At 56.6% G+C, this 25564-nt stretch overlaps 7 protein-coding genes across 7 annotated transcripts; 4 read left to right on the top strand and 3 right to left on the bottom strand.

Annotated features, from left to right (window-relative positions):
- Positions 1–212: 212 nt before the first annotated feature.
- On the bottom strand, positions 213–1626 carry BGZ61DRAFT_353075 (lactate/malate dehydrogenase; the record flags this gene model as incomplete). The annotated part of the gene is made up of 3 exons (XM_046240481.1): positions 213–1051; positions 1247–1364; positions 1573–1626. 3 exons carry the CDS (start codon positions 1624–1626, stop codon positions 213–215), a joined length of 1011 nt encoding a protein of 336 aa, XP_046103741.1.
- Positions 1627–3297: 1671 nt separating this feature from the next.
- Positions 3298–5354, top strand: BGZ61DRAFT_453092 (putative zinc finger motif, C2HC5-type-domain-containing protein). The gene has a single exon (XM_046246031.1). The coding sequence runs from the start codon at positions 3441–3443 to the stop codon at positions 5031–5033; it is 1593 nt and encodes a 530-aa protein (XP_046103740.1). The 5' UTR covers positions 3298–3440; the 3' UTR covers positions 5034–5354.
- A 1468-nt stretch (positions 5355–6822) lies between these two features.
- On the top strand, positions 6823–8595 carry BGZ61DRAFT_494442 (uncharacterized protein; the record flags this gene model as incomplete). Its single annotated transcript, XM_046250765.1, has 2 exons — positions 6823–7467; positions 7591–8595. 2 exons carry the CDS (start codon positions 6823–6825, stop codon positions 8593–8595), a joined length of 1650 nt encoding a protein of 549 aa, XP_046103739.1.
- A 1035-nt stretch (positions 8596–9630) lies between these two features.
- BGZ61DRAFT_478659 (uncharacterized protein) lies at positions 9631–10992 on the bottom strand (the record flags this gene model as incomplete). Its single annotated transcript, XM_046249035.1, has 1 exon — positions 9631–10992. One exon carries the CDS (start codon positions 10990–10992, stop codon positions 9631–9633), a length of 1362 nt encoding a protein of 453 aa, XP_046103738.1.
- A 2205-nt stretch (positions 10993–13197) lies between these two features.
- On the top strand, positions 13198–14053 carry BGZ61DRAFT_478658 (uncharacterized protein; the record flags this gene model as incomplete). Its single annotated transcript, XM_046249034.1, has 3 exons — positions 13198–13334; positions 13601–13817; positions 13859–14053. The coding sequence occupies 3 exons, from the start codon at positions 13198–13200 to the stop codon at positions 14051–14053; spliced, it is 549 nt and encodes a 182-aa protein (XP_046103737.1).
- Positions 14054–15278: 1225 nt separating this feature from the next.
- Positions 15279–17220, bottom strand: BGZ61DRAFT_352990 (tryptophan synthase beta subunit-like PLP-dependent enzyme; the record flags this gene model as incomplete). The annotated part of the gene is made up of 7 exons (XM_046240471.1): positions 15279–15860; positions 15912–16272; positions 16325–16385; positions 16437–16527; positions 16593–16716; positions 16770–16962; positions 17028–17220. 7 exons carry the CDS (start codon positions 17218–17220, stop codon positions 15279–15281), a joined length of 1605 nt encoding a protein of 534 aa, XP_046103736.1.
- A 2340-nt stretch (positions 17221–19560) lies between these two features.
- On the top strand, positions 19561–24883 carry BGZ61DRAFT_494440 (uncharacterized protein; the record flags this gene model as incomplete). Its single annotated transcript, XM_046250764.1, has 5 exons — positions 19561–19837; positions 19874–21244; positions 21284–21327; positions 22224–22352; positions 22436–24883. The coding sequence occupies 5 exons, from the start codon at positions 19561–19563 to the stop codon at positions 24881–24883; spliced, it is 4269 nt and encodes a 1422-aa protein (XP_046103735.1).
- Between the last annotated feature and the right edge of the window lie 681 nt (positions 24884–25564).

Below are 25564 nucleotides of genomic sequence, written 5' to 3'. Positions count from 1 at the left end.
TTTGTTTCATTGCTATGGTACAGAGACCCGATTCAAGTCTATGGTAGTGGTAGAACAATGGAAAAGGGTATCGCTGTTTACCATACCCCTGATGCCGTCCTGTCTTCCCTAACCACATCTCTTCTTCTACCCCAATTTTTTCCCAGGACCTTCATCAGGATGAGTTTCCTCTCACCTCAGATTAGAATCCGCTCTCGACATGGAGGGGAAATTTAGTTGCCGGGGTTCTCGGCAACGAAGGCAACACCCTTCTCGATGTTCTTCTTGAGGTCACCCAGGCAAGCCTCGATGAGCTTCTCCTCAATGGCGTCAACGGGGCCAATGGGGTGGATCTCCTTGACACCATCAGGGCCGAGCTCGACCTTGCTGCTGAAGAAGTCAACGCCCTGGTCCTTGTAGAGAGGGGACTCGACAAAGGTGGGCTCGACGACACCCTGCTCGCCCTGAGCGGCGCGGAGGAGGGAGTCGGCCATGCGGGCACCGGCCATGGCCATGGAGAGGGTGGCAGAGCCAGCACCGTCCTTGGCCTTGACGACCTCGTCACCACCGAACTGGACACGCTTGACGAGCTCGGCGTTGGAAGAGAGCTCGGGGTGGGCGCTCTGGGAGAAGAGAGGGACGATGGTGACACCGGAGTGGCCACCAATGACGGTGATGTTCTCATCCTTGGGGTCGGTATCCTTGAGCTCAGAGACAAAGCGGCTAGCGCGGACAACGTCGAGGGTGGTGACACCGAAGAGCTTCTTGGGGTTGTAGACACCGGCCTTCTTGAAGACCTCGGCGCAGATGGGGACGGTAGAGTTGACGGGGTTGGAGATGATGAGGAGGTTAGCGTTGGGGGCGTGCTTGGCAGCGGCCTTGGCGAGATCGCGGACGATGGAGGCGTTGGTGTTGAAGAGATCGTCACGGGTCATGCCGGGCTTGCGGGGGACACCAGCGGGGATGAGGACAACCTCGGAGTCCTTCAGGGCACCGGCGAGGCCCTCGGGGGAGGCGTCATAGCCCTTGACGGTGGACTTGGTGTTGACGTGGGAGATATCGGCACCGACACCTGAGGGAGGAGAGTTAGCGCCGAGTGGCTTGTGTTAGGGCGAGGTGCAGAAGAATGGCACGATGGGTGGCGAGGGGCAAGGGTTGGTGTTTTGGCTAAGACGAGCCATTCATAGACACGCAATACCACAAAACAAGCCCATGCCGTCAAAATCCAACCACTACAGACGCCGCAGCTGCGGATTGAAGAACGTACCGGGGGAGCCACGGATGTCGTAGAGGGCCAGCTCAGTGACGCGGGGGTTGAGCTTGAGGAGGAGGGAGAGGGGTTGGCCGATACCGCCGGCGGCACCGAGGACGGTGACCTTGGAAAGCTGGTTTGTGCGTGTTAGCGAGATGAAGCTATACAAGTCATGACGGATCGAATTGGTGGGGTTTGATTTGATGTTGACGGCGGATGGTGAAGACGCAGACCGTGGCCGGATGCGGACCGGGCCGGTGCAACAGAGGCAAGCTCTCATGCGACGACGCAGTGAAGCAGGGAGGAAGCAGCAAGCAGCACAGAGGAAGGAGGAAACTTACGTTGCGCGCCGAAGCGGTGAAAGCGCGTCGCTGGATCTTGGAAGCGGCGAACATGCTGGCGGTTGTTTGTGTGGAGTAGAGGTAGAATTGGGGGATGGGTCAATTGGAAAGAGGGAAGAGGCGGAAGACAAAAAATGAGGCTGGTGATGAGCAGTTTAAATACCGACCTGAGGTACAAAAAGCCACGGAGCCCACCAGGACGCACACAGGACGCCCACGGTGGAAGGAGCCCACCACCCACCACCCACCACCCGCCTTCCCTCGCACCTGCCACCCACCGGCAACGGCAACGCACTGAACGCAGGAAGGAGCTGCGTTTGGGGTCTCCGCTTCTGGGGCATCGGAGCACCCGCTACGCCTGCAACGGCCTAGCGCGCTCAAGGTGGGCAGCGGAGCTTGTTCGGAATTTCGACAAAGACACGGAGCAACGGGAGCCAGCAGAGGGGCCAGTGAGAGGAGCCAGCACGGTGAGAACCGGTCAGGCGGTCCATGGTGAATAGGCAATGTCGGGCAAGGGCACACGGCACACTCGGCGGTTTCGTCATGGGAGGTGGCCATCGCGGGCGAGTCCGCAGGGCACCGCAGATGACCCCGGACTGTCTCCGGGGATACGGCATCCGGGGATTCTCGGTGAGGGCTTCGCGTTTTTGTTTACCTACCAGCCATGATGCATTATTCTGCATGGGTATCATGGATTGATTCATTATTAAATACAATCGTTGCTTTGCCCTTTAATATGTTTTCAGGGGCAAGTAATACACCACCATCGTCACCTTCAATTGATCCGTTGAGCACACAAACCATCCACTCCATAATATTCCTCCCTCTTTCCCCTCCACCCACCTCCGGCGACGAAATGCTACATTCCGGCTAAAACAAGACATAAAAAAGCTGGGGGAGCGGGATGGCCCATAAAGCGGCTCTGATTTGTTCAATTATGTATCAGATTTGTGTCCAGCACCCGTAATTCCTGCACAGATCAGACAGTGGCATTAGACATGAGCGTCATGCCGCCCACACTGAAAACGTCCCTCCATCGGCTAACAAGTTAGCTCACACCATCCCACCATCCAACCATCCCCATCCCTTCACCCGCGACCGCCATGTCCCGTCTCGCTGTGTTATAGCTACGGTGTACTTGCCCATTGTCCACGTATCCGCACCTATCCCATCCCATCCATCACATCCCTCCCAACGACCGCTCATCAGCTCCAATGTTTCCATGCCCTGTTACCCCACGAGGGCCCACCTCCCTGGCCTCCATTGTTGGTGGGCGGCACAGTCGGATGGGGACGGAACGCACCCATCATGAGGACGTGGCAGATATTTTAATCTGCAGATGCAGGTCTGGGTTTGCGATATTTGGTCACACCGATTGCGGCAGACTAATAATAATCGACCACTGGAGAAGATCTCGCATTGGATATGTCTGTTCGCAGGGGTGAAAACCCAACTTTTTTTTTTCATTCCAACATGCCACACTAATAATGTTCAAACGGGCCAGACGCCATGGCACCGTCCACACAACCAGGGGTAGCTCGCCGATGAAATACGACGCGATCGGGATATACATATCTTCCCCTAGCTCTTTGTTATTCCAGGCTACAAACCCTACATTCCAGGGCCTAGAAACCTCAGCTTGGCCCTCCGTGGTTTGCTTCGGCGAGTGACTCAGAAAATGACTACAGGGTAGCCGTCTTTGGAGGGGGCGGGGCCGCCTTTTCTTGGTGGGGGACAGCTCTCAGAAGCGACATCATCTCTACGACGAACGACATCACCACTACACAACCACGAGTCTTCGAATAAGGGCAGACCAGCAACAGCCTCCAATCCGCCTATCTCAAAGCATCGACTCCTAGGTCACCGTCATGTCGGTCTCGCAGCTCTCAAAGCTGCTACCATTGCCCGACGACGAACTCAAGCAGGTCCTCGATTACGCCGCCACTCTCTCCAAACCCGAGGCCGCAGAGCATCTCAACAATCTCCTCGGCAACTCGCCCCAGGCTGTCGAGTTCATCTCTTCATTTAATGCTCGCCGGCAAACTTCCAAGCCTGCCCCAGTAGGCCCCTCCTTCAGTGCTGCTGCGGCGGCGGCGGGGAGCTCATCCGACAATGGAGCAATAGACGCGGTCCCTAAATCGAAGCGAGGTCCCAAGAAGAAGAAAGCTGCGATTCACACCCCTCAAGCTAGACAAGTCGGCGATTACGGGGTGCCATCTGGTTCGACATATAGCAAGAAGGATCAGGACCTAGACTACATTCCCCAACGGCCCAGCGCACCTGGCAGCAACGACGTATCAAGATCCAACACCCCAAAGCCCGCACCGAAGCCTGCCGCGAAGCCGCCCCCGAAGCAGCATGTATCAGCCGGTTATCTGATCGCAGATGGACCCTCAAAGGCGAAGCCCAAATCGAACCCAACGTCACGAAGCTCTACACCCAAGCCGAGCGGCACTGCTACCAAGATTTCGATTTCGGGAGGGTTGCCTATGGCTGGTGCTTCAACAGCAATTGCTGATCTGGATGCTGCTATTCGTGCGCTCGAGATTAGTACGAACCCGAGTTTGGATAATCCCAAGGCGAGAAAATGCAACTGCGTTGCCACTAGGCACCCTCTACAAGGTGCAGCGCCGAACTGCCTCTCATGCGGCAAGGTGATTTGCATGAAGGAAGGGTTAGGCCCATGCACATTCTGCGGGAGCCCTTTGTTGAGTCCGGATGATGTCCAAGCCATGGTGCGAGAGCTGAAGGATGAGCGAGGGCGGGAACGCATGGCTGCAGACCGACAAGCCAATCGCCGGGCAGACGTTGCCAAGACGCCAGCTGCCTTTACCAAGCCCCGCGGCAACGACGGTCCATCCCTGAGTGACGCCGAGGCCAAAGCCAGGGCACACCGAGACAAGCTCCTAAACTTCCAGGCTGAGAACGCCCAACGAACAACTGTGCGAGACGAGGCGGCCGACTTTGATGTCAGCGGAGCCTTGCAGGGGACGGGAAGCATGTGGTCAACACCTGAAGAGCGGGCGCGGGAGCTGAAGCGGCAGCAGAAGATTCTGCGAGAGATGGAGTGGAATGCCCGGCCAGAATATGAGAAGCGGACGCAGGTGCTAAGCATCGATCTGGTTGGAGGCAAGGTGGTGCGGGAGATGGCGGCTGTAGAACGACCCGCAACTCCAGAAGAGGACGAAGAGGAAGACTACGGTGTGCTTAGAACAACTTCGGGGAACAAGAACGTGGCCAAGGCTGGTGGAGCATTCAGCGGAAACCCCTTGCTGGGCTCCCTCATTAGGCCAGTATTTGACGCCAAGGGCAAAGGGGCCGAAACGGAGGGGCGGGAGTCGAGAAAGAAGAACCGGTGGCAGCGCGTTCAGCATGACCTAAAGGACAACGAAGACGTTATTCTAGACGGAGGAGTACGCGGGCATACTGGGAAGGCGGGAGATGAGCCAGAGTGTGGATAGATGCGGGTGTAAGTGGTGTTTTAGTTGAGCTTAGAGGCCGATCAGTCCATGTAGACTTGGTATTTGGGCAGCGAGAAAGATACCCACCTCTTAGGGTTAGATTGGGATTCATGCGAGACCTGTTGAGTATAACATATCCGAGACAGTGCTGCCGTTGAGATTTAGTTCATTGAAGTTAGCATGTGTTGGTGAAACCGTGATGATTGTTGTTCCTTGTAATTAAACTTGGAAGCCATGGAGTCACATTGGCCAATAGGTATTTGGGCATTGGAAAAGCAACCAGATGTAAGTGAAGAAAGGAAATTCAAGGTTACTATACGGAGGCAATCAAATACAAAGGAGAGATAAATGCAAGAGGAACAGAAATCTTACACCAATGCCAATGCCAAGCAGAGCCCCCCCCAGTCTCGGATCTACCCTACACCCCGGATCTGAGACAGGGCTTGCATAACAGCACGTGACTTCGTGTCATGGACGAGAGGATGGAAGCGTGATTTTAGCCGGCGGCGTGCATGAGGCGTGCGTCCTGTGTGGTGGGACGTGCGCAGAACACGAGGAAGAAGTGGCAATAATCCCACGTTTCCGCTGACGACTGAGGTGGGCTGGGATACTGGGGCGGGCTTGTGCATTTGCATCTTTGGTCAATTTCAGCATTTATTAGGTAGTCTAAACCTGGGAGAATCGGAGGCTGGTTTATCTAGAAACGGTGTCCTGTGGATTGATAAAGGATAATGGGTAATGGATAAAGAGGGGAAGATATGGCCTGGACTTAACTCGTCTGCCTAATCCAGACTCGTCTCTGGTGTCAGTCGGTCTGGTCTGCGTCTCCATCTGTGTGTGTCTCCATTTGTGTCTCCATCTGTGTCTCCTCCGTCTCCGTCTCGTTGCATCCCCGTCGTCACGCTTCGCCGCCAAAGGGAAAAGCCTCGCCCAAAACTCTGCAGCGCCACTCGGCCGTTTTTGGGGAAGCGAGGTGCCCATAGCTGAGCACCTTCAATATTTGCCATGCTCAAGTGTCACAGTCGGTATGAGAGAACAGACTCTCGTCTATTCGTGGGAAATGTCCATGCCATCCAGGTTCCATGAGAGGGAAAAAAAAAAAGAAAGTCCCTCAGGGCACGCGACCGCCGTAGCAAGCGCGGGTGGGTTTTTCTTCAGGCCCTAGGGCGCTGTAGAGCACGTCACCCGGGCGGGTGTTTATTCTAGGGTCGCGTGGAGAGGCTGGGGAAGGCGACGCCGCTGCTGGGGGACTACCCGGGTGCCTGGAGCGCAGAACGGCCAGCGATCTTCAGCGGGCTGGCTACAGCGGTGCCCAGCGCGCACCGTCCCCTGGAGGAGGCCTGGGCGCGGGATTGGCCGGCAGGGTGGCATGCCACCATCCCAGGGCGCTGGGGCCGTCGCGACTAGACCGCGTAAACCACCATCCACAGCGCTCGTGCTGCTACGACACTGCCTTGCTCGTGCTCGCTCACAACCCGGGTCTTGGCTCGACTTGGACTTGGACTTGGATTTGGACTCCAGGCTTCCTCCACACCAAACACCAACCATCGTCGCTATCCACACCGGCAGATAGAGACCCAAAGCCGACGCCTGCGGCACCACGACACTGCCACGCACGCTTCTATCGCTCGGGGCTCGTCGACTGCAGACGGTAGGGTACAGACGGTCTGGAACGCGCCCACACCCGCGCTGCTCGCTTGTGTCTACTCGTCTCGTCTCGTCTAACCTCGCCCACTGCTGTTGCTCGCCGCTCCGCCTCGCCTTCCCACCAGGCCGCCGCGCCATCGCCATGACCTCCGACCGGCCGCTCGGCGGAGTCGCCCTCAATCACGCCCGTGTCGCGCTCCCGGCGTCGTTCAGGACCGACGACGCTGGCGGCGATGCCACCGACACCAACGCCAACGCCGTCACCACCGCCCGCGCGCCTGTAGGCGGGGATTTCGCGGTGCAGTCCCCGGTCGACGCGACCTCCTCGCGAGCCTCCCACCGCCCGATTGCCTCGCCGCTCTCCGCCACCGACGCTCCTGCCCCGACCTTTGCCCCTCCGTCCTCCGGTGCTGCCTCTCTCCCGACCGCGCTGCTGCGACAGCACTCGGCCGACGGCGACGACCGCTCCTCCCAGAGCCATCCCCGTTCGACCACCGACTCCCAGGATACCACCATGACCGCCTCTACCGACCCGGCCTTTACGCCTCCCGCCAGCGAGTCCGGCACCTGTCCGCCCGGCCTGTCCAGCCAGGAGAGCCAGCTGCTTCAACTGTCTCAGATCGCCGCCGCCCAGGACAAGATGGCTACTGACGCCTGGGGCTCAAGAAAGCGCATGGCCGACGGGGAGGTCAAGACTCGCTCCGAGAGCCAAAGCCCTGTCAAGCGACACTCTCGGAATACTAGCACCGTTAGCAAGGCTTCCACGGCGGGGAGTTATATTGGAGAGGTAGGCCGTCCTTGTTCTTGTCGTGGACGCGATAGCAAGACCTGCAATTGCAATAGCAAAGGCAGTAGATGCCGCAGTCGTTCGTCCTTGGCCGAGCATCCACAGAGGACTAACACGCTGCAGTTGTCGGCCGAGCTGCGGACGCGTCTCTCGTATGCCATGATCAAGGTCAACCACGGCTGGCAGTCCAACTCCCTGGACGAGGTCGAGTCTCTTGCTTCTCATGCCGCTTCCCCTACCTCGAGCACCTCCACAGTCCATCGCCGCCATGGCTCCTCTGCTAGCCCTCGACTAGCCATCAGTTCTGCTCCCACAGCTTCAGCACTCTCCCCGTACGAACCAGTCAGCCAGCTTCGAAGATCCAACTCACCTCCAAGGACAGCGTCTGGCAAGCCCACCCTGGGACCTCCAGCTTCCATCCAGCCCTCGATGAGTATGCCTGCTCCGCGCTCGAACCCGCGTCGCAACTCAAATCCTCACTATACCCCTACTCTCCTGTCACATTCGCACTCGGCCTCCCCTCACACCCCAGCCCAACCCACAGTGCAGACCGGATCAAGGTCTAGGAATATAGTAGACCCCATCCTATTCTCACCACACCAAAACGTGAGGGAACAAGATGCCATTGAGTCGTTATTGTTCATGAGTAGCCCAGGCAACTCGGCCAATTTGAAGCACGCCTTTTCGCCCACAGGATCGCCGGGACCGCATTCGGGGCTTGTGAGGAACCAACCAGGACGACACGCCCTACCATCAGGGCCCAGGAAACCGCTGCCGTCTTCTCAACGGCAACAGTATCAAAGCAGGAAACTCGGGTTTGAAAAGTCACCCGGCATGCCTCCGCCTCCCGGCTCACCAATGGATCTGGACTCGCCGCAACAGCCCTACCACACACCGAACCGGGGGACCCCGCGGCGACGCATGAATGGCAGCAGCCACTTGAGGGGTGCCTTGTCGCTACCCAGTGGGTTGGGCGTTGGAAACGGAACGGCCAGAAAGATGTTGCGGGATGAAGATATTGAGAGGATGCTTGATCGAGCGGGGGCAGAGGCGGCGGACAGCTCCGATGATGAGGAGATTCAGATTCCGCAACCAAGGAGCGGTGTCGCGGGCGTCATGCACGTGTAGGTGCAGGCCCGATTGTGGGCGTTTGCGCAAACCGGCAGCCTCTTTGCTTCTGCTGCACCTACAGTATCACATCACATCTTGTACACTGGGGTGGTACAGAGCCGCGCTTATCCTGTTTGCTGAGTAGCTTATTGCTCCCTCTTGAAGTTGCTTTTTGCTACACTCTTGAGCGATTTGTCACAGTGATTCGCACCTGGGGCAATTATGTTGGATTGGCTGATGAGATTGGCTGGGGAGACGGGCATTTATCCCTCTGCCCATACTGAGGGGCAGGGTGCGCCTTGCCCTCTTTTAATCATGATTGACGACTATGGATTTGGGCTCATTTACGCGTCATCGCCTGCTTGTTTCTTGTTGGGCATCTTGGATACAAGGATTTCTTTTTCCTGGGATGTCGCAATATCCTAATTGTCGAGTGTCGGGGAGCATTGTCACGGGGGGGTTTTTGATCCTGATGCCCTAAGCGGCAGTTTGTTCACGCATGGAGGAACACGACGGGAGCATGGGCCTGCCGCAGGGCCATTGTCGGTGCATGGGAGGGTGTTGGCGTTTTTTGATTCTGATTGTATATATGGCAGTGTCGAGACAGCGGAGACGCGGAAATGCCATGCCCAAATGCCTATGTTCGACTTGCGGGACTGTCTTGTGATGAGTGAGGGAGACGGCTAGTTGATGACTTGGCGTGCAAGTTTCACGCGAGGTTATTTGAAGAATTGTTTCATGATTCACGGGGGCTCGAATCACCGGGGTTCGTGGTTTACAAGAAATGAATTAATGAGGTAATTAATGAGGGTATCAATGTCGATCAAGTGCTCTCTGTCCATATACAGGATTAATCGAATTATCATAGGGAACGAGTCCTGCTTCGACAGCGGACTACTTATATCATGTGTCCGTCGTGGATCTGTTTGTACTCATGTCCATGCGCCTGGTTTCATGCTCATCCTAATGCATATATGTTTGATGCTCCCACCCACAGCCCTAACGCCAGCAAAACGCTCATTTCCCGAAACACAATCATTAAGGAGACGCGGTTCACAGCTCCATGACGGTGGCGACCGTCGGGGTCCGCGCCGTGGCCGGCCTGCGCCGCGGGCTCTTGGTCCGCACGTCGTCGAGCACGGGCGGGCTGATGTAGACGGAGAGGTTGGGGTTTCTGAAGCCCGAGGAGCGCTTGGTGCCGACCGCGGCCAGCGGCTCGGGGATGGGCTGCGACTTCTCGTCCAGGTAGGTGCTGTTGCGGTGCAGCACGGGGTCCTCGCCGCAGCCGGCGTCTTGGGCGTCCGGAGCCGGGGCCGGGGCCGGGGCCGGGCTGGTGGAGTACAGGCTGTTGCGGCTGGAGTAGACGCTGTTGCGCGTCGAGTACGTGCTGCTGCTGCTGGTCGACAGCATGCTGTTCCGGCTGGGCTGCAGGCTGTACTGGGCGCTCGTACGGTTGGAGTAGACGCTGCTGCGGTTGGTGTTGAGCCCGTCAAACGACGGCGCTCGGTTCTGGCGCTTCGCGGCGTCGACCTCGACCCACAGCTTGTCGGCCTGCCGGGACCGGCGCCGGCTCTCGCCGTGGTCCAGGTACACGCCGTACTCGTCGTCGTCGCTGCTGTCGTCCGAGTCGGCCGCGGCGTCGAGCTCCGGGGGCTGGCCCACCGTCCACGAGTAAAAGGCCCCGCTCTGCCGGCTGCGCGCCGCCGCGGGCTTCTCGCCGGGCGTCGCCGTGTTGAGCGCGTGCAGGGCCTGTTCGCGGTGCAGCGTCGAGATCAAGTCGTCCAGCTCCCCGGTGTTTTGGGGGGACGTCGCCGTGGAAATGGACGCCCTGGCGCCGGCGGTCCTGGGCTCCTCGTTCAGCGAGCACAGCGTGCGCTCGTCGTCGTCGCGGGGCGTGTTGAAGGTGCTGAAGCGCTTGCTGATGCGGTCGTTTGCCTCGTCGGCGGCCAGACGCGCGGCGCTGGGCTGCTTGCGGGCGGCCTTTTTGTTCCCCCGTGCGTTCTTAGAGAAGTCGGAGGCGGCGTGGCGTGGGATGTAGGCGCTGCGTCGGTTGGCGGACGTGACGACCGCGGATCCGGGCTCGCCCTCGTCGTCGTCGTCGTCCTCGAAGTGGTTGGACGGCGAGGCGCTCCAGATGCGCTGGCGCAGAGACACTCGGCGGGAGAGACGCTTCGCATCCGGGGAGCCGACGCTTACTGGGCGCTGGCTGGTGACGGTGTAGCTGGAGCTTGAGCGCGGCGATTCATGTTCACCTTCATCTTCACGCGGTCGAGGTTGAGGCTGAGCAGTCTGCGGCCTGGAGGAAACGGGCGAGTCGTCCGTGTTGGAGTCGCGGCTTCGGAGGAGGGCCCGGGAGAGGCGGCGGCCTAGCACCTTTGCTACCATCTCCTTCTTGGAGGATGTCTTGGCGGACATGTTGGAGTTTCTAGTGTGTCGGTCCAACGAGAGAGAAGGCTGATAAGACGAGAGTCGCGGGGATGAGCTCAGGGTTATATCGGGTTCGTCACGGATGAGACATAAATAAGACAGAACCACGGGCTAACGAATGACTAGCCCGGCCCGGTTCAGGAACAAGACACAGGTATTAGTTCTCGTGTTCTGATGAGGGAGGGAACGGCCAGAACAATGCCTGCACGAGGGAGGGAGGTGCAGGGGTACATATAATGACAGGTCCAGACCTTTGTCTGTTCGATAGTGCCATATCGCGGACCTCACCCTCACTGGCCTAGGCAGATAGCCTGAGATAGGACGCTCGCTAGCACACGCGCCTAGACTCCGCAACTCCATTCCATCGTGGGCGATGGATGCCGGGTACCCGCCTGGGTATTGCCCGGGCGTGTCCTACGCCCTCGGAGGCGTGCGGCCACTGTAAGCCACGAGCCAGTAGCACGAGGGATGCCATGCCGGCGGCGAGGAAGACGAGGCACAGGAATGCGGAGGAGGGGTTAGGGGGCCGCTTTGGGCCAAGAGGGCGAAAGAGCGTACGTGTATGCGGGTCGTGGGGAACAGAGAAACAGGGCAGATCTCCAGAACACTACGGGGATGTGGTTCTACGTATGTAATAGCCTGGCGTTCCAAGGGAGTGAGACGAGGGAGAGATGTGGGAATAGAGGGTGAGAATAAAGGGAAGCATCCCGGGCGGGGGGACTAATGCAGCAAGCAGGGCGAGAAAAGGTTGGACCCGGGGATCTGGATGGGCATGGGAGAAGGGGACAGACAGGGATTTGACGGGTGCAAGAGGAATAAAAAAACAAGTTGGCTCATGGATTGTCTCAGCCTCCTCGGATCCCTTGTTCGTCCTCTTGTGTGTGTGTGGCTCTGCCGTAATCGTCAACGCTTTCTTCCCCCCCCCTGTGGCCAGGAATGGATCGACATGGGGGGGGTTTGTTTGGGGTTAGTCTACGCCCTCCGTCAGCCCTTGGTCGGCGCTGTAAAAGCTCAGGCGGCCGCTTGTGATGATCTTGAGGAGATTGTGCGTGGTGGTGGTGGACTAATATTGAGAGGGCGATGTCGAGGGAGGGATAGACTGGGGAATGGTTCATGTGGATGGATGTAGAGCAACTCAAGCTACGCAATTGATGAAATCATCGACTGCCCTATCTACCTCTTCATGAAGAGCGGCAGCAAGAAGACATGACCTATTATGACTCCGCTCCGTGGCTTGGCTGGGCTGAACTGACAGCAAAGAGGCTTGTTTGTTTTAGTGGGTTTTAGTGGCCATTGTGGTTTTTAGTGGGCTGCTTCTGTGGTGTTTCTTAGTACACCCTGTCCGGCAGTGCTCATGCAGCGGTGCGGTGAGCAGCCACGGCGCTCAGCAGAGTCTGGGCCTCAAAACCCTTGGCGATGGGCCAAGCCGATGGGGGCTTGATTCGCCAAGAGCAGTGGCTTTGTGAAGGCTCATGATGCAGATGGTAATGACGCATCGACTCATGGCTGGCTGGAGAATGGAGCTTCGACAACGGAGAGTTGCCCAATTCTTGTCTTGCACACTAAATTGATTCAATAGCCTCGGCCGGACGTTATGGATCTGGCAAGTCTGCGTGGTGGCATCCACGTCAACCTTGAATTCGATAGCCTACGTACTAATAAAACTACATAATTAATTAGTTAGCACATAGCGCACAACTTCCTCCCATCCCATCGAACCATTCCTGCGTCGAGTCAAGCGCTCCGAGCAAGCATCGCGCCGGCACACTCACTTTCAGGCCAAAGGCCAGCGCTGCAACCAGCCTAAATTTACTGGGTTTTTACCCTCTACGGCTCGTGGTAAAGTATTGACCTGTGCGGGATTCATGCCAGCGCTACAGCCGTCGAGGGAGCTTGGGTGAAATGCGAACTGGAAATGACCTCTCGGTGGTGGTGTTGCCAATTTCACGGCTGATAAGTGTTGGCGTAGGACATATGTACTGTACCAACCGATATCTCATCCTGCGTTACTCTAGTCCCAGCTCGACGACTTGAACATGGCGACGGCGCATAAACATCACCGTCGCTCCCCAAATCCTGCTGGCGGGTCCAGACCCCGTGTTGACGGCCGTCCATGGCGCAATTGGAGGCCCTCGAAGACCCTAAAAAGCCAGCTAACCCTCCCTCCGCTAGCCCAAGCTCCAACACGATCCAATGGCCGTGTCCATTTTCATGTCCGTGTCTCTCTTCCACGCTGCCCTCAGGTCCCCCCTCTCCTCTTTCCGCCCATGTGCGGCGGCGCAGAGTCAGGGCGAGGGACGGGCCAGTCACGGGCAATATGAGACACCGTCGTGAGCATCGCGGCCCGCTTGAGGGTTGGAGCCTGACGCCTCGTTCGGGGTGGTATATCCGGGCCCATGACACGATGCAGAAGAGTCGTCATCATAACGGCCGACTTCAATCGAGACCGCGGAGAATCTCTTGCTATGGTTCTTCTCAATGCCCACTAGAAACAAAGCCCATGGAGGGTTGGCAATGAACAACCCTAAAACAGGCGTCAGGCCCTGTAGATCCCAAGGTCTGCACGTCTAAGTCGTCCTCTCAAACAAAGGACCAGCCCTGCCATCTTTAATCCTCCCCCCGATGCTTGCCGCCACCACCACCACCACCACCCCCGCCATCTACAACCCGTCCCACCAACTCGGGAACGCTCTGGACACCCTCTACACGGGAAACCTCGTTGCCACGGTGAAACGCGGGAACTGTCCCGTGGCAAACGCCTGCCGCGGTTGACATGCCCAGTCCCCCATGGAAGTCATGCGCCTGAGTCGGGTGTGTGTGGAATGTCACCGGCTCTAAGCTCTGAACTCTGCAGAACATGGGCTGCTCTTCTACTCATCTTGCCAAGATTGATCGAGAGGAGAATCGACTCTTGGACTTGGCTCGGGGCAGCTTTGGACGAGAGGTGTGGTCTGATGCCAAGCATCGCGAGCCGAATTCATCCTGCAATAGGGTCTTTAAGACCTCTGCCAAGAATCCCAGGAATGGAAGACTAAATAGCTCATACTAGAAAGACATATTCTTCATCCGAAGATGAACCTACTCATCTCGGCCTGAAAGCATCACATTCCCTCCTCCATGCCACTACACAAACCACGCCACCAACTACATGACGACTTCTGCCCCTCTCACTCGATAATCACTCATTTACAACGCATGCCCCCCCAAAACAGCACTACTAAGATCATCTGAGGAAAAAAGACCCCGGCCTCCTGCAACGCGGCTCCGGTGTCCGGGAACCGGAGGCATCGACCCTACGACTCGGGCTGGAGTGGGGCCGGCGACCGGAAACTTCAGCGCCGTTGCACTCTATTCCCAAGTCATGGCAAAACTTACGAGACTAGGGGACTGTGGAGTTTCTGCTTGGCGCCTCCAATGGAGAGATCAGGGCAATGTTGCTTGAGACGGGGTTTGGCCTAGGAGATTAGTTACGGTTGGAGTGAGTGTCTCATGGGGTCGAAAAGCCCGAGTCTGTCTCTGTTTGCTCAGACCAGAAGTTATCGTTGGACCCTCCCAAAGTATCAACACCTGGGAGACAACTGCTTCAATCCCAACTACACACACACAACAACAATCACAGGGTATTCACAAACAGAAAATTAATGCAGCATCCAAGAAAGTTCTTGTTACTATACTCTCCGATTCGGAGGCCACGAGCTGCTCCTGTTTCTGGCATGCTCTGCCCTTGTGGGCTTAGTACCGCGTTGGCACTTGGGAGCGATGATACCTCGCGTGTGTTGTGTCATGAAAATTCCCAAACTCCCGCAATCGTTCCAACTTTTCCGATGGTTGAAATCGCTGCCCCAGTCCCAGAAACCCACTGCACTTCCGGACTTGAGGAAATCTCCCCCTGGAGTTGGTTGGGGTGTGTTGAAGCCCTTGGTGTCTCAGAAGCCCACTGCTCTTCTAGACCCAATCGTCCGTCTTTGTTGTTCGTTGATCATAAAAAAGAAATGTCTTAAAATCCCATAATATATCCCACAATTGTAATTTCTGTGGTTCTTGGTCGTGAAATCCAATCCCTTCAAGTCCCAGAAACCTACTGTACTTCTGGACTTGAAGTTCCCTCTGACGCTTTATGATGAAGGAAACGCATGATCCCTGAAGCCCACTGCACTTCCGGATTGAGATAAAGCTAGCCCCGGGAAATAGAAAAAATGTCAAAAAAGGAAGAAAAGGCCAGGCGATCAGATCTTTAGTCCGATTTCTGAATGGCATACTGAAATAAAACGTGCTTAAACCTCGACAGAGACTGGGAGGGCAGCAACCTTGCAGGTGTCATTGCAGGGCATCTGCAACTTCTCCAAGGCACTGTAGCCACCGCGGATACTCTCCGCCTCAACGCCCTTGGCACGAAGGACGCTGTTGGCGACTCTGGCACTGTCGCCGTCGTAGCATAGAGTCAGAACCTTCTTACCGCGAAGGACGGCCATCAAGGCCTCGGCGCTGGCGTTGCGCTTGCCGTTCTTGTCCTTGACGGTGAAGAGGTCATCGAGCTCGAGCCAAATCTCCTCGAGCATGGTGCAGTCATCTGCAGGGTTGGCGAAAGGGCTGCCTCTGGAGGCGCCGTCTCTGAGGGTGTCAAGGGGGATGTTGACGGAATTAGGAAGGTGGAAGGCATCAAAATCGGATGAGCGGCGGAAGTCCAGAATCTGCGTGTTGCCTCTGGCGGTCATGACCTTGTCGAGTTGGTCTGCCAGCGAGAGGACAGTGTCATGGGTGCCCAGAGGGTGAATAGAGAAGTAAGTAGACAGAGCAAAGAGTGCCTCGAGCTCCCAGCTGTCGTCATATCGATAGAGATCAACCCGTCTCAGCCTCTGTTGTATAATCGTTAGCCTTGAACAACTTTATCCTATGACTTAACATACCTCGTTGCGAAGGGGACGGAACTTCTCAGGTCCCAGCTGATCAAAGTACTCATTCAAGTACTGGTAGGGGAGATCGCTGCACATGAAAACGCAGTTGATCTCTCCATCTGGCCCAGCAAGCTTGGAAAGAGTCCCTTCCTGCTTCATCTTTTCGATTCGCTGAAACAAACCCTTGAGGGTGATGCCCGAGGAAGGACCACAGACAATTCCTTGTCGGGAAAGGTCTAAAGAGAGGGAGTAGGAGTCCTTGGCTCCGACCTCCTCGAGGGCATCATGGGCGGCCTTGTACGGGAACTTGACCTCCTCCATGAGTGAGTACTCGCGAGGACCAGGAACACGCTCTCCAGCGTTGGTGCAGACACTGGCGAGTAGGTTAGTACACTCAGAAGCTGCAATTGAGAATCTTTGCTTACGCAATGCGGTAGACTGATGGCTTTGCCTCCTTGAAGTAGGTGCCCAAACCAGTCATAGTGCCTATGGAGGTGTGTCAGAGAGAAGCCATTCAACTGAGAGATTAGTACTTACCGGACGTTCCCATGGACGCAACGATGACGTTGATCTCTGGAAGCTGTCGGTGAATTTGTGGGCCCGTCCATCGGACATGGGATTTCCAGTTCTAAAAACCGCATTAGTACTTCAAACCAGAGTTAGGAGCCAGCTAAGATTGAAGAATAGACATACATCGTCGTTGATGTACTGGTTGGGACTGCAGACCGAGTCAGACTCAGCGGCCTTGCGAGCAGCAGCGCGGATGCCACCCCTCTCATCAATGGGTGTAGGCTGGGCTGGACCACCAATCAGAGTGCTTTATAATGCCTAGTTAGCAATTTTCCACTAGAGGGATGAGAAAGTTCTTACACGTCCAATCCAAAAAATTGCATCAGACGCAACTTCGTTTCGCTGGTCTTGTTGCTGAGAAAGGCGTGGACATCATCAATGCCGTGAAAGGCGCGGGCGACCATGGCCATTGAGATGACAGTTGAGCCCGAGCTACTCTCGACGACAGTCTTTGTAGTTCCAGGTTGGACGCCCTTTTCCAAGAGGTTCATGGCTGGAGCACACATCATCCAAGATCAGCTACTTGGACATCATCTACGATGCAATGGGAGGACCAACCTGGCATGACCTTGACGTTGGTCGCCGGGTGAATTGACATCATCTTGGCATAGATGCGAACACCATCTTGACGGAAGGGATTGATAGAATCGGGAATCTCGACGAGAGGGAGCGGAGGGGAAAATTCGGGGTCAAAGTACTTGCGTACTGAGTCCGGCCCAGTGAAAACATTGAGATGTTCCGGGCCCGCCATTTTGAGTTCTTGAGTAACTGGTGATGCTCGATATTCAGAGCTTTACAGATATGCTAGGTAGCGGGGAATAGATGAAGATGAGGATGAGGATGAGAAAGAGGATGAGAAGGGAGGAAGACGACAATATGGAGGGTGATGGAGAGTGATGGAGGATGGCAAGATGGGGGGAGATGGAAGGTGGTGGGAGGAGATGACGGAAAGAAAAGACGGGAGGAAAAGAAGGGACGGAGAGAAAATTTAAACATCGAGACATGGCAGCTTCTGGAGCTGCATCCTCCCACTCCCACTTCTCTCACTTCCCCGCAAGCATGATGCGCACAGCCAGGAAGGGACAGTGGCGGAAATGGGTTTTCAGCCCATGTACGGATTACGAAGTACCTACCCAGCATCCCACGTTCTCTGCGCCGTGACAGACAGCACCGTGGGACACGAGTCGTTACAATTGGTGAGATGATCCCAAGAAACCACGCAGCGGCAGGTGGTAGTTGCCTGGTCCCGGGCAAAGAGGAAACGGCGGTATACCAGGGCATTCCAGTGACCAACGAGAAGAACGTACAAAGACAAGCCGGACCAATGTCGTGGAGAGATTTGCAGGGCGAGGACGGGTGAGGCCTAGCGCAGTCCGGGTCGTCGTAGTGTCCTTCGGGCCCTCGGTGGTGGAGTGAGGAACCGTGACGGGTGGAGCGGCATGGTGGGGAGGGCGGCGTATCGCAGGCGTGAGTGGCTACGGAAGAGCCATTTGCTGCGATCCGGCGGAGAACAAATCACGGTGTCTGTCGAGCTTCAACTGGGGCGCGATGGAGGGCCAAGCCCCTCTGGCCTGAGGGGGCGGGGGCCTTTGAGCGAAGCATGTGGCCAGGACTGGTCGGGGAGTGGTGGCAGTGGTACCTAGCGAGGTACGGGATGGGATAGGCGCGGTCTTTTCGGGAGTAAGGGGTCCCTAAGCCCGGGGTCAGGATCTGCCTGAAACCGTCAGCTCCGCGCTGATTATTCTGGCGAGGGCGATCGGTAGACTTTGCCTTTGGTTCGGCTGGCGATGCGGTGGGTGATGCAGTGGGTAATGCTGCGGCTGATGTTGACGTTGGTTGAGGCTCGTGTTACCATGCGTTTCTTCGGGGAGTTGCTCGGGGAGTTTGTCAATAAGTCTCGTGCCAAGTCAGGTGAGCGTTTTGGTTTAGACGCATACGTCAGAGGCAGCCACTGACCGGGCAGCCCACGCGAGCCTGAGATGCATTTAACGGGTGTCGAAAAACCAACCCCGCCGCTGATTGGCCGGAACTAGCGGACCGCCACAGCAAGCCCAGTGGGGTCCAAGGTGGGGGAGGCGCCCAAATCGCTCCCTCGGCGTGTCTAGACCTGCGCAAACGTGATGAAGACGTGAAAAGTCGCCAATTCCAGCTCCAGTAATTGGCCGAGTCGAACAATCCAATGCGCCTTGGCGAGGAGGGAGGAAACTTCAGCTACACGCGAAGCATCCCCGTGATGCCTCGTGATGCCCCAATATCGACAGTGGTCTCGTGTCACTTCTCACCTTACGTGGGGGAGGCAACATGGAAGGGATAGAGCCCTGATGGAGATGCCAATGCAAGGATACGAAGCCGGATGGACCTTTGACATCACCTCGGCAGCCCAGACCCACGGTTATGCAACGGCCTGACACCCGTCGCATATCCCCGTTGCGTACCATTCAGCTCAGCCAGTCCTGGGGTTTTGTTTCCCTATGACAAAGCATCCATACTCAAGTATGTGCATGCATGCACCTGTCTGCCTAGAACATGGTGATGGAGCTTTCCGTCCCCCTTCGTGCTGCTGTCTGAAATTGATCAAAACCGGGGCTTCCCGTTAGGCCTCCCGTACGCTTCTTTTGCCTGGCAGAGACATCTTGTCGCGGAATGACATTGCGATGCGCGTCCATGGCGTCAACCGCCGAGATGAAGGGAACCACTCCTCGATAGACTCTGAAGCTCTGTAGATCCCCCTTTCCAACAATACCATTCTCGCCAACGGCTCATTCCTTGGGATTTTGGTGGACCCAGAATCCGCTGCGTCAGAATGAGAGTCATCTAGGAGACGACGCCTCAAGGGAACTGCCGGGCGAGTGTGACAAGGCCCGTGGAATCATACCTAAATCCAAAGAAAATATGGTTAATTCCGCCTCGAATTGCCGAAGTTGAGATTGAACTGGAACGCCCGTGTTCTGCCTGTTGGACCGTGGTGGTGCAATGTCTTAAACACGGGATAGGTTGAGGTGCAGATCGCCGGTACCTGACATGTAAATAACAGCACGTCGCCCTCCCGTTAGCTTTCGGGGATCTGGACAATTCACATTAAGCATTCGCCATGATTCCTAGATATTTGTTCTCGGCGTTGGCTCTAGTTGGCCTAGGCTCTGCCAACCTCCTCTGTCTCGAAGAAGCCCCAGTTCTGCCAGCCGGTTGGCGAAAGACTGATGCAACGCCGGATCCTGACCAAAAGCTGACGCTCTCTTTTGCATTGCGCCAACCAAACATCGACTCTGTCGAAAAGAAAATTGCCTTGAGAGAAGAAAACTGCGGAAACCATCTCTCTCAAGAATACGCCCAGTCGCTTCGAGATCCTGACCAGGGAGATGTCGATAGTGTGCTTGAATGGCTCGAGAAACATGGCCTGGCAGGAAAGGCCACCGCAGACAGGGACTGGATCCACGTCAAAACGACAGTTCATGAAGCCGAGTCGCTCTTGAACATGGCCATGAACTACTTTCAGTTTGAGGATAAAAAACCCGTGCTTCGTACGCAGGAGTACTCCGTGCCGGAAGCTCTCCATGACGCCATTAGCTTCGTCCACCCCATTGCAAACTTCATGCGACCAACAAGGGAGTTGACCACGGCCAGCACAGACATGACATCTGAAATGCTCGATAACCGCAGCGAACTTGACAAGCGAGCCGCGGCATGCAACCAAATCGTCACGCCTGCCTGCCTCAGGAAGCTGTACAACATCAACTACACCCCGCCGGATAACAAGTCGTCGATCCGTCTGGGACTTGCAGGCTTTCTCGAAGAATACGCCAACTACGCGGACAGCGATTTGTTCCTCAAGACGCTGGCCCCAGACCTCTACGCAAAGGGCTACAACTACACTGTTGAACTCATAAAGGGGGCTGAAAACTTGCAGGACCTCTCAAAGTCGGGCGGAGAGGCAGCTCTTGATGTCCAGTACGCCATGGCCGCCGGCTATCCCACCAACATCATTTATTACCTCGCGGCTGGCAGAGGGATCAAGCTGGATGACGATGGCAAACCACTTCCGGAGGAAGAGTCCAACAACGAACCCTACCTGGAATTTCTTCAGTATCTCCTTGGATTGCCCGACAACAAGCTTCCCCACGTCCTTTCAATCTCTTACGCCGACAACGAGGTCTCGGTGCCGCTTCCGTATGCCAAGCGAGTGTGCGATCTTTTTGGACTCCTCACAGGCCGCGGCACAACCGTTCTAGTCGCTTCTGGAGATGGAGGAGCGAAGGGTTCGAGCAACTCCAACTGCCGCACCAACGACGGCAGCGACAAGGACGTCGCCATGTCCGTCTTCCCGGCGACCTGTCCGTGGGTGACAGCCGTCGGGGCCGTGACCAACACGAGAGATCCTCCCGATGGCGCCGACTTCAGCGGCGGCGGCTTCTCGCAGTACTTCCAGCGCCCGGATTGGCAGGATGCTGCTGTGGAGGGCTACGTCGGCGAGCTCCACGGGTTCATGAGTGGCTATTACAGCCCCAAGTTCCGGGCGGTGCCGGACATCTCGGCCGTGGGGAGCAATTTCCTGGTGAAGCAAGGAGGGACGTCGATCCTCCTGCGCGGCACCAGCGCGAGCACGCCCGTCCTCGGGGCCATGATTGCGCTGATCAACGAGGCGCGGGTGCAGCAGGGCAAGCCCGTGCTGGGCTGGCTGAATAATAAGCTGTATTCGAAAGAGGTGCGCGATGTGCTTCAGGATATCACCTCAGGCCAGAGCCTTTCGTGCAACTTCCGCAGGGGTGGGCTTGTTGGTGGGTGGCCGGCGAAGAAGGGCTGGGATGCCATCACAGGCCTGGGCGTGCCGTATGACTTTCAGAAGTTCTTTGATGTTTTGGTGAACTTGTAGGTGGAAAACAGTGTGTGTGTTTGTACTTGGTAGTAATGTAAGAATAAAAAGAGTAGCCTGGCGACATACGGGACTGATCTGGAAGAGAATTAAAATGGAAGTAAAATATAGACAATGGATTGCTATGTCCGTTTGCATTGTTTCGTGAATCGACTAGAAACAATTCATTGAGTGATGTTTTGGTGTAGCGGAGTCCTATTATCCACCACTGGAACAAGAGCACGCACTCGAGTCAGTTTGGCCTGGAACAGCCCACTGTTCTCCAGTGGACTCGCCGCCCTGTAGTCTTATCGATAGCGATGGTTCAGCGCGTCAGTGCGCTAAAAGGCCACCGCCAACCGCGCCCGATCAACAAGGGCCCCGGCTCACCACCAGCCTATCGCGTCTTGGACCTAGATGGCCGAGCACAACGTCAACGCCTCTTCTCTTTCATGCTCCAACACTGACACCGCAGGACCAGACGCCGAAGCAGCCGCCGCTCGCGACAGAGGCTTTGTTCGAACCGCAGTCAAGCCGCTTTGCTTCCGTTTCGTTTCCTCGCCTCGGCTTGCCAATCAGCGGCTCTCCGCTCCACTGCGACGTCGCGCTGCTACTGCCCGCGATTCCATGACCCCAGCCGCTGGTCTTTGAACGTCGGACCACAACCGCGCCGCTCGCAATACGCCCACTCTCGGGTCTCGACTTCTCCAGACGCGCAATGTCGACGCAGTCCGTGTCTTCTGCAACACTTTAGAGCCCGTGGACGCCGTCCCCGACTTTCGTCGCGAGACTCCGATCCGCACCGCACTGCACCGCAAAGGCCGTGAGGATTCGCTCCGGTCAACCCTCAACTTAACGCGCGACGCGGCGGGTTGCTCCTCGCCCGCCTCCGCCCGCCTCCGCAGACGATGCCGACCACGCACGTCCAGCCAGACTCGCACGAGGAGCTCCAGGGGATCGCCAATGCCTTGCTCAAGGCGCGCAAGGTCGTCGTCGTCACCGGCGCCGGCATCAGCACCAACTCGGGCATTCCTGTATGTTACTCTGTTCCCCGCTTCCCAATCCAGGGTTTCCGGGTCTCGCAGAGTCACGACAGAACTCACGCTGACTTGCGCAGGACTTTCGCTCCGAAAACGGCCTCTACTCGCTGATCCAGGCCCAATTTGATGCGGCTGCGCGCCAGGCGCGTCAAGCTGAGCTGGCGCTCCAAAGCGACAACGAAAATGATAACGACGACAAAGCGGGCGGTTTAGACAATGGCCGGGAAAGTAAACGACGGAGGTTGTCGTGCGATAACATCTCAGAGCCCAGCAACAAATCACACGAAACTGAAGAAGAAATCCAAGTGAAGCTCGACCTCGAAGCTTTTCAGAAGGACGACTCAAGCGTGGGAACTAAGGAGGAGGACGAACTACCAGAACACAAGGAGACCCGCGCCAGCGTCATGGATACCCTGCCTCTGATCACGCCTAGGAGAACCAGGCGTTCAATCGCCGTTGCACGAGCCATGACATCCCCGTTGTCTTCTCCGCCACCAGAAGATCTTATTGTACCGCCGACTGGGTTTCGAAAGCGCCACGCAACTCGTTTGGCCGACCTTGCAATCCCACCCAGCTCACCTCTTTCCAGCCCCCCTCCCGTTCTCTTCGATCCCTTTGAGCTAGGATCGCCCTTGGAAGACAACTCCAGTCGCCGCAGCACATCGCCCTCTGAGGTTGACGACTCTCCCCCTACAAATCCAATCAGCTTATCTCAAACATCCACCTCTGGTCGTAACACTCTACCAAATATGAAAGGGAAGGACCTGTTTGACGCAGCAATTTGGTCGGATCCTCTCCGGACATCCGTCTTCTATACGTTTGCCACAACATTGCGACAAAAGGTCAAGGACATAGAGCCCACCAGCTCTCATCGTTTTATCGGCCACCTCAGAGACAGAGGGAAGCTTGTCCGTTGCTACACCCAGAACATTGATCAAATCGAAGAAAAGGTTGGCCTTTCAACATCGCTCAAAGATGGTCCCGGCAGCCGTGGCCGATTTTCGCGCAGATCAACCGCCAACATGGCCCAGCTTAACAAAATGGTCGAAGAAGCCTCGAGCATCACCACCGACCAAAGCTCGTCCGATAAATCTCAGCCGACTTCCGATTCAGAGCCAAGCCAGCAGTCTCAAGCAAGTCAATCGGAGGGAACCGAAACCCCAGTGATTCCTGAGCCTGAGCAGTCATCTGACAACGCCAAAGCGCCAGCAAAGAACCCTCGGCGGGAACTGCCACGATCGGGCGTCGAGTGTGTTTTCCTGCATGGATCCTTGGAGCTCTTGAGATGCTTTCTGTGTGGCCGCGTCTGTTCATGGGATGACGGTGATCGAGAACTGGAGACAATGTCGGGACAGCAGCCCGAGTGCCCTCACTGCGTCGGTGCAACCACCGCCCGCGAGGAGAAGGGAAAGCGAGCGCTGGGCGTTGGCAAGCTGAGACCCGATATTGTGCTTTACGGCGAGGAACACCCCAACTCGCACCTAATCAGCCCCATTGTCACTCACGACCTGGCACTCAACCCTGACTTGCTCCTTATCCTCGGCACCAGCTTGCGAGTACATGGTCTCAAAGTCATGGTCCGTGAGTTTGCAAAGGCAGTCCACACCAGAGGCGGCAAGGTTGTATTTGTCAACTTCACCAAGCCGCCTGAAAGCTCCTGGGGAGATGTCATCGACTACTGGATCGAGTGGGACTGCGACGCCTGGGTTGCCGACTTGCAGGACAAAGTCCCCAAACTATGGCAAGAGCCCGAGCCGCCCAAGCCCAAGAAGAAGCGGGAATCTAATGGGGCATCGGAGGATGGCGACAAGGCGGAGATGAAGAAACCCCCTCCCGCCAACCCAGTGGCTCTTCGCGACACAAAGGTCACTGGGGCCTATTGGACGATGAAGATTATGAGCGAACTTCATAGAATTACAGGACCAAAGGAACCGGAGCGCCGAGCTTCAATATCGGTACCGGTGATAACGACGTTTAACGACATTCCAATAAACTCGGAGGTGAAGGCCCTGAGGCCCAAGCCCAGGACCAGGCGACCTCGCAAGTCCGCCCCTGGCGCTCTCGAAAGGCCGAAGAAACCTCCATCCACTCTCAACCCTAATCACGGTCGGTCTCGTCACAAGGCCGAGCCCGCGAAACCTGCTGGTCCCACGGAGCAAACCAGTACCCCTAAGAAGCCTCTTGTCGTTGAGCAGACGAGCTCCATCCTCGACTCAGTCAAGTCGAATCCCCGTGTTAGGAAGCGGAAGAAGATTGACGGCGAGGAGGTGGTGATGCCCACGGTTGGTAAGCGTCGAACCGCTGCGGAAGCATACAGACCTTCCGCGGCTGAGTTGGAACTGCCTCCACTAAGACCCCAGCCGCCCAGCTCAACAGGTTCGCGCTTTGGCAAGCCGATACCCTTGGAGCCCAGAAGCCCTCCGGCAGGACCACTGGCCTCGATCTCTGTCAACATGCGGGGCGCGACTATTTTTAAGAAGAAGAACGCGTTCTTTATTGACGACCCGCTGGTCAAGGCCCTCTAGCATGCCCCCACCTGGTGGCAGGCAACCAAAGGTGAGACGACCATTGTGGTGAAGCATGGGAGCAGGCCGGAGGAGGCAAACGCGGCGCTGGCCCTGGCAGGTCTAAGCCAGGGCAGCCCCGTGGTCCATGAGCCCCCGGGCTCTACGCCAAGGGGGATAGAAATGTCTTTGAGGAGTTGGGGCACGCGATGGTCATGTAAGGGATGAGGGGAGCAGTCATTTATGGCGATAATCAGCGAGCATTGGGACCTCGGCGTCCAGGAGCATATGGGATTCATTCTTGGGAATGGTGTATTTGCGCACGCAGAGACGTCGGCAAGGCGAGACGAAGACGCCCGACAGATATGATAACTTGATGAGGCGTTTGGGATCCGGCAATCAGACCTTGAATTGTCATGAAAACTTGAGTTTCACCCAGCACATTGGCGAATTGACATGGTGTTTGAAGGCGCCCGGCCAGTATAGTGACTCAGAGCATCCTTGAATTGTCACGAAGACTCGACTATCATCAGCCCACTGACCAATTGACTTGGCATTGCGTGGCAGTCACCCATTAGTGACTAAGACATGCCAGAATGGTTATCTTATACACAGCGGTCCACAGAAACCTTCTTATACCGCCATCTCGGGGTAAGTCGGCTACTCCCGGCCTGGGCAATCTAGCTCCGCATGGCGCTCCGC

This window comes from Ilyonectria robusta (assembly GCF_021365365.1).
Source record: "Ilyonectria robusta strain PMI_751 chromosome Unknown BGZ61scaffold_11, whole genome shotgun sequence".
Taxonomy (NCBI): Eukaryota; Fungi; Ascomycota; class Sordariomycetes; order Hypocreales; family Nectriaceae; genus Ilyonectria; species Ilyonectria robusta.
Note: the sequence above shows the minus strand (reverse complement) of the source record. Positions and strands in the feature narration are given on the sequence as shown.

Bases quoted from the DNA above. Each gene is read 5' to 3' on its own strand.
- BGZ61DRAFT_453092 (XM_046246031.1), top strand. From the start codon at position 3,441: ATGTCGGTCTCGCAGCTCTCAAAGCTGCTACCATTGCCCGACGACGAA.